The 7,758-nt window shown below is 39.1% G+C and overlaps 1 protein-coding gene across 1 annotated transcript in view; it reads right to left on the bottom strand.

Annotated features, from left to right (window-relative positions):
• LOC107584712 (solute carrier organic anion transporter family member 1C1-like) overlaps window positions 1–7,758 on the bottom strand; it is a 43,344-nt gene that overhangs the window by 6,434 nt on the left and 29,152 nt on the right. Inside the window, exons 10-11 of the mRNA XM_016271418.1 lie at window positions 2,104–2,299; window positions 1,162–1,327 (exon numbers count right to left, since the gene is read on the bottom strand). Coding sequence (XP_016126904.1) covers window positions 1,162–1,327; window positions 2,104–2,299 — 362 coding nt within the window. The remainder of the gene's footprint in view (window positions 1–1,161; window positions 1,328–2,103; window positions 2,300–7,758) is intronic.

The raw sequence follows: 7,758 nt of genomic DNA, 5'->3' as shown, positions 1-7,758 counted from the left end.
TTGAATTTATAAATGTGTATATATATATATATATATATATATGTATGTTTGTATGGTTGTACATACACATATATGTAGTTGTTTTTTTGGTGTTTGGCTTAGTGTTATGGTAGAATCATTATTATACTCTTATACCTTTTGTTCTTTAATATTTTGAATTGTTTTTAGCTTTATTTTTTGTTTTTCATTTAAATGTTAAGTTTTTTAATTTCGTTGTATGCATTTGTCATTTTTATTTAATTTCTTTATTTTTAAAATGTGTATAAGTAGTATTTATAAAGTTTTTGCTTTTAGTTTTGGATCTGTTTTTAGTTGTTTTAATACAAATGAAGACAACAGAAACAATCAATTGTAGTAAGTCGCTTTGGATAAAAGCGTCTGCTAAATGACTAAATAAATAAATAAAAAAATAAATTTACTGAAATGTAATGTTTCATAATGACCAATAAAATACAGAAGCATAGTTACAGAGAGATGTATCTGAAAAACAAATAATTTCAACACTTTTTAACCTAAAAACATATCACATTAAAGCAACAGTTACAATGCAGTATGACTTTTAATTATTCCACTCAGATTTGGTGTGATGTGATGACTGTGTGTGTGTGTGTGTGTGTGTGTGTGTTTATTTACGTTTACACCCACACCTGCATACATTTACTTAGCTATCTAAATGGGAACATTCCATGGAAGACTTCTGTTTTATTTTCTGTATTTTTAGTTATTTTATATTATTATTATTTTTAGCAGCAAACACTGGAAATGGGTTTGGTGCACACATGGATAAAAATTGTGTTCAGATACATAGCATTGTGGATTCTATCAAACAGCAACAGATAAAAAATCTAAACCTGACTGTCCCTGCTAGAAATCTTATAATGGGCCATGGTTGGATCTTCCATTAGGACAGTGATCCAAAAAAATAAATAATTATATATATATATATATATATATATATATATATATATATATATATATATATATATATATATATATATATATTTAAAAGATCAAAAGGATTAACAATGCAGATTTATTTTCACAGATTTCTTTGTTCATATTTACCAAGGGTGTCAATAATTTTGACCACAACTATATTGAGGTCTATTGGCAAAACTGATTCAACAATAGGCATGTAGATGTCTGGAAAGAATATCTTACCATATCCCTGCCATCCCCAGTGGAGGTCTGGCAGCCAGCGAGGCAGGGGGAGGCATAGGTCAAGCCATTGCTGGCACATATGGGATCCCAGTGTTTGAGAGAGCAGGAGCAACCCATATTACATGAAGAAATTAGTGTATTTTGCTGGTAGGACACCCGTGGAGCCCTGTTATAAATACATTGAATAATTAAACCACTTAAAATAAGTTGAATTACACTTATTGAAGTTAAAAATGACTGTATGCTCCTTGGCTTACAAAAATCATTGTTGTACTCTCTTGGAGATCTGGGAGAACCCTAAGGCCATTTTAATGTCTCAAAAATACTTAACAAAAAAACTGATCAAAACAATTATTTTCCTAATCCTATAAAAACGTTTGGTTTTGTCAGAGGAATACCAGTCAAAAGGTTTGGAATAAGTAAAACGTTTCTTTAAAATAAGTCTCTTATATGCACCAAGGCTGTAATTATTTGATTATTATTTGATTTGATTACAATTTAAAAGAACAATTTTTCTTCTGTTGTAATATATTTAATTGATTAATTAAGCACCATGTGACACAAAGAAGTAATGGCTGCTGAAAATACAGCTTTGCCATCACAGGAATAAATTATATTTTAAAATATAAAAATATAAAATGGTTATATTTCATAATATTACTATTTTCTGCCTTTTTTATCAAATAAATGCAGCCTTTGTAAGCATAAGAGACTTCCTTCAAAACATCAAGCAAAGCATTAATTATGATCACTTTTAACTGGTAGTGTATAAAAAGAATTTGCAGGAAAATAAGTTAATATCAAAATTGTTATTTTTACACAAAGAATTGGGGCCTCTGAGACACAAACAGAACATGATTAAAAGATGCAATTCCATTGACCACTCAAAGCTGCCAGAGAAAATGATGATAAACAACACAATGAACTGTAGTACTTGTTTACCCTTGATATGACACTGTAAGACCAGCCACTTGTGAGTTGTCACATTGCAGGAAATACTGAATAAGCAGCGAAGAGAAAGCCAGAAGAGACGTTCCAATGCAGATCTTGGTTGCTCCGAGAACATTCAATTTGAACTTCTTCATTATAAACCCACCAGTGATGATTCCCAAAGCCACAGCTGGTAGATTCATAATGCCTAGAAAGACAAAAGATGATTACATTCATGATTGTTTGTTAATTTAAATAATTGATTTTATTAGATATTTATTTTAATTAGTTTTGAAGTAAAACATGTTACAACACAACATTTCATTAAATTAAATAAATAAATACATAAAGATTTTAAACATTCCATTGGCATATCATAAATTTATCAATTGTATTGGACATTATTGCACCTTTTGAAGGGTAACAGGGCTGACATTTTTCATTTAACATTAAAAGATTTGAAAAATGTGTGTTGCTGCTAAATTTTAACTTTCTATTATCTGTTGTTCCCTTTCAGTCAGTAACCTTCGACATTACGTTGACATATTGACATATGGGGATTCCCTTGAGAACACCAATCACCTCTGAGTAGTAAAAGAAAAGGCCAATGAACATTGGCGAGTGGAATTTGCTTGCCCAGCCACTTCCTTGTACACACGGGTATATAATATGGCAGCGTGCATCCATTTATTCAGATTTTTACTTTGGAGCCGAGCTGGTTGCAGCTGTGATAGCACAATTGTTCTTACAATTCCCCTCACAGAACGGGAAACTCTATTTCGCTGGAAAGGATCACTACTTACAACGCATTCAGCAGTGTTTTGCTGGTCGGAGCACAGTTAAGTGCTGCCACTAAGCCCTCCAAGCGGACAGCGAAGCAGCCCTGACAAGGGAAATCAAGAGATGGAGGGGACTGTTCTTTCCCAAGAGGTGGTGACAGCACCACTCCTTCCCCCAGAATAGGGCTTTTGCTGCCTTTGTTTTCTGTTCTGATGAGCCAGCGGTACCCAAATTATTAATGAAAGAGCAGTTTCCTCAGTCTCTGGGTCATACTCGATGTAGTCAAGCAGCAATGTGACGTTTCCTCACTTCCAGCCTCGTCCTCCTCATTCACCACACGCCAAAAGCTCACACCTCAAAGACCAGGTGCTACTCCACTCTCACCCCCTCTACTCCAGGCCCCAGTGCTCCCTGTCGCTGCCCCTCCGCGGGTGCATCGGTTGTCCCTTTGGTGCCACTTGTACAGAGTCTGGGAGCCTGGCTAGTGCTTCCCAGCCCGCCCCGTGTGGAGACTGTGGTCCTGCTGCCAAAGGACGCAATGTAGCCTGTCCGCCCAGTCGAGATGAAGTCGGGGTTTTACAGCTTCTACTTCATTGTACCCAAGAAAGGTGGTGGGCTACAACTGGATCTGCGAGTCTTGAAGCAGGCTCCACACAAGCTCCCATTCAAGATGCTGTTACAGAACCACAAGGGTACGACCCCAAGATTTGTTTGCAGCGATCGACCAGAAGGATGCATACTTCTCGATCTTGCCTCAACACAGAACGTTCCTTCGCTTTGCTTTCGAGGGTCAGGCGTACCAGTACAAAGTCCTCCCTTTTGGGATATGCCTTGCTTCCCACATCTTCACCAAAGTAGCGGTGGGTGCCCTTGCCCCATTAAGGGAAATGGGCATCTATATTCTCAACTATATCGATGACTGGATCATTCTAGCTCACTCTTGAGATCTGTTTTGCAAGCACAGGGACCTGCTGCTCTGGTACCTTAGTCAGTTTGGGCTTCAGGTCAACTGGGAGAAGAGCAAGCTCTTCCCAGTGCAGAGCATCTCTTTTCTTCTGTATGGAATTGGACTCGGTCAACATGACGACGTGTCTCACAAACAAGCACACCCATTCAGTGCTGAACAGTCTGAACTCGTTCAGGGGGAAAGCAGCGGTTCCACTGAAACAATTTCATAGGCTCCTAGGGGAAATAGCATCTGCAGCCACAGTAACGTGGCTCAGATTGATGCATATGAGACTGGCTTCAGCACTGGCTACATGGACGAGTTCCATGATGGGCATGGCACCATTATCCCCAGACTGTGTCCAGACATGTTGTTGTTACAACAGATGGCTCCAGAACAGGCTAGGGAGCTGTGTGCAACGGGCAGCCAGCCTCGGGCTCCTGGACAAGACCTTGACTGCAGTGGCATATCAATTGCCTCGAGTTGCTGACAGTACTGCTGGCCCTGCGCCCATTTCGACCGTTGTTTCAGGTCAAGCATGTGTATGTTCAGATGGACAACACTGCGAGAGTTGCATACATCAACCACCAAGGCAGTGTACGCTCAAGTTGCATGTCGTAACTCGCCGGCCACCTCCTCCTCTGAAGTCAAACCATGTGCAAGATTAGGTAGGACGAGGAGCAGGTCTTGATGGTTGCGCCCTACTGGCCCACTCTGACCTGATTTTCGAACCTGATTCTCCTTGCGACAGAATCTCTCTGGCGATTCCCCCTGAGGAAGGACCTTCTTTCTCAAGGGGAGGGCACAATTTGGCACAAGCAATCCAGATCTTTGGAACCTCCACGTTTGGCTCCTGGATGGAACACGGAAGACTTAAGTGGTCTGTCACAGGCTGTGATAGCTACTAGCAATCAGGCCAGAGCCCCCTCTACCTGGCAGGCTTATGCCTTGATGTGGAGTCTGCTCATTGAGCGGTGTTCTTCTTGTCCAGAAGATACCCGATCAGTGTTGTGAAGTGTCTCTGAAGACAGCACCTCTGACCATGCTTACCTCCATCAAGAGGGTAGGGGACCTATAGATATTTTCAGTCAGCAAAACATGCCTTAAATTTGGGCTGACTGACTCTTACGTTATCCTGGATACATGCCCAAAGTTCCCACCACTCCTTTCCAGGATCAGGTGGTGAACTTACAAGCACTGCCCTTGGAGGAGGCAGACCCTGCCTTTGTGTTGCTGTGTACTGTTCATGCTCTTTGCATTTACGTGGACTGCACACAGAGCTTTAGAAGCTCTGAGCAGCTCTTTGTCAGCTTTGGGGGTCAGCAGAAGCGAAAGGCTATCTCCAAACAGAGGTTAGCCCGCTGATTAGTAGATGCCATCATCTTGGTTTACCAGACACAATGCGAGCCATGCCCTTTAGGAGTGAGGGCTCACTCCACTCAGAGCATTACCTCCTTCTGAGTCTCTGCACTGGTAGTGGTTCCATCCCTCCTGAGGTAGGGCCAACCACAGAGACTTTTCCATATGTAGTACTGCCCTGTCGGTCAGTCCATACATGTACTGTCTACATGCTACCTGCCTTTAGGCAGGATGTGGTCTCCATAGTGTCTTTCTCCGCATGACTTATGCACGCTTCCACAGTGTTATACATGTAGCAACATAAGAAATGAAAAGAGCTGAAGCGTTCTCTTTTGTTGTTATAGTTGTTGTTGTGAAAAAGTCATAAACTTAGGGTAAAGGAACAGCAGCTCTTGCCACAACCCTGAACTACACTGCTGAATGACCAGGATACAGTCTCAGCTCCTCAGCACAAACCTGAATGAGTGAATGCATGCTACCATCCTATATACTTGTGTATGGGGGAGTGGCTGGGCATGCAAATTCAACGTGATCGTAAAATGTGGTTCTATAAAACGTACATTTACTTACGTTTTTACAGGTACTAAAACGTACAATACTGACGTATTTTCAGCCTCTAAACTTACAAATACTGACGTATTTTCAGCATTTAAACGTACAAAACTGACGTATTGACGACACCTAAAAATGAATCCTTATGAATATTGAAATCGCGTCATTAATTTTATTAGTTTTTAGTTGTCATATTAATTACCTTGTTTTCAATTGCATTATTAAATTGTTTACTCGTTTATTTATGAAATTATAACATTTCGTTTTGTTGTGATTTCTGCTGCCAACTCGTTTCCAAGAATATGCCTACATAATGTTAAACACGACTTCACTTTAAACCTTAAAATAAATAACATTTCTGCAATCATTTAACCTTTACTTGTCATGTAATGTTTACTTTGATTGCCATGGGCCACAAAAGGCATTTTCTCCGACATGCTGTGACTGACAATAGAACTATAAAATACACCAAAAACGCAACATAATTGCGAAATGAAACAATTTTATTAATGCGCTGTAATCCAAATCTTCCGAATCCATACGACTGCGAGGAACAGACCCAAATCCAAGCCTTTTTTGGCGATCTGCTTGCTTCTCCATCCCGAGCAGCGAGTCCAGTGACCGTAAGCAGCAAAACCCGCGCTGACTGACGCGTTCTTTACAAATTCAAATGTTGCCGCTTCAAACGACAGGTTTTACGGCAGGATAATCGAACGCTCTGTGGCTACTCGATCTGTACCGGAAACACGATTTGTACTGCGCATGCGCGGAAATGGCTACTCGATCCGTACCGGAAACACGATTTGTACTGCGCATGCACGGAAATGCGTCTACTTCCTGTCTGTATTGACTCTTGACTCTCGCCTGCATTCGTCACAGATTGCGACATACCGTGTTTCTGGTGAGGTGTGTTTGAATGATGCGCCACGCATTCCTTCACGAGTTCACGGAGTGGATCGGGAAAATTATCTGGATAATATTTTCAGCGATTAACAACATAAATTCTGCTCTGGATCACACAAACCTACTGTATTCCGCCAGAGAGGACTGCGGGTGCAACACATCGTCATTTGGATTACTTTTAGTGCTGCTTTTGACATTTTTGCAATAAATAAATGATTGTAACGTTAATTGCATTTATCTGTCTGTCATGTTTTTCTTATACTGTACAGAAATGTTTAGGCTTATAGGTAGGAGTGGAATTAGTGACTATAAATATATTTTAATGCTATAGTGTTACAAAAAAAATTTTTTCCTGCGTATTTCGGTCATTTGCGTTTTATGTCCTTTATATATCACTATAAAATGGGTAGGTTAAGGGGTCAAAAAATCTAAATTGCATATTAATAAAATGATAAAAATGCATATTCGCTATAAAATGGGTATCTTTAGGTTTGGGGGCAGGTTAAGGGGTCTAAAAATCTAAATCGCTTATTGATAAAATGATAAAAATGCATTGATACGAATATCTAAATGGTATAAAAGATACGTAAATATTTTTATGTTTTTAGCTAAAAATACGTAGCGATTTGTACGTTTTAAACATTGAAATACATCTAAATTGTACGTTTTAGCATGAATAAAAACTTACAAAAGTGTACGTTTTGTGCTTATAAATGTTACGTATTAATACCTATGTATAAACATGAGACCAGGCTGGCAAATTCCACTCGCCAATGTTCAATGGCCTTTTCTTTTTCTACGCAGATGTGACTGGGGTTTTCAAGGGAATCCTCATACATGAGTATGTCGATGTAATGTCTCCATTCCCTCCTTCAGGGAATGAGGGTGAAATGCTTAACTGAGACGTTCACTATGTGCGGTAATCGTAACAGGGTTGACATTTTAAAATGACAGCACATTAGCTACAATTATTTTTAAAAAGACGAAAAAAGAAGGAGACTTCAACTTTTTAAAAATATGATAATGTCATTAAGCTATTTTTTATTTATCTATATAGCTTTTTTATTTATTACAGTACTGTAATAGGGATATATATATATATATATATATATATATATATATATATA

This window comes from Sinocyclocheilus grahami, unplaced genomic scaffold (assembly GCF_001515645.1).
Source record: "Sinocyclocheilus grahami isolate Dianchi unplaced genomic scaffold, SAMN03320097.WGS_v1.1 scaffold62.1, whole genome shotgun sequence".
In the NCBI taxonomy this organism is placed as follows: domain Eukaryota; kingdom Metazoa; phylum Chordata; class Actinopteri; order Cypriniformes; family Cyprinidae; genus Sinocyclocheilus; species Sinocyclocheilus grahami.
The sequence above is the reverse complement of the archived record's forward strand: the minus strand, read 5'-3'. Positions and strand labels throughout refer to the sequence as shown.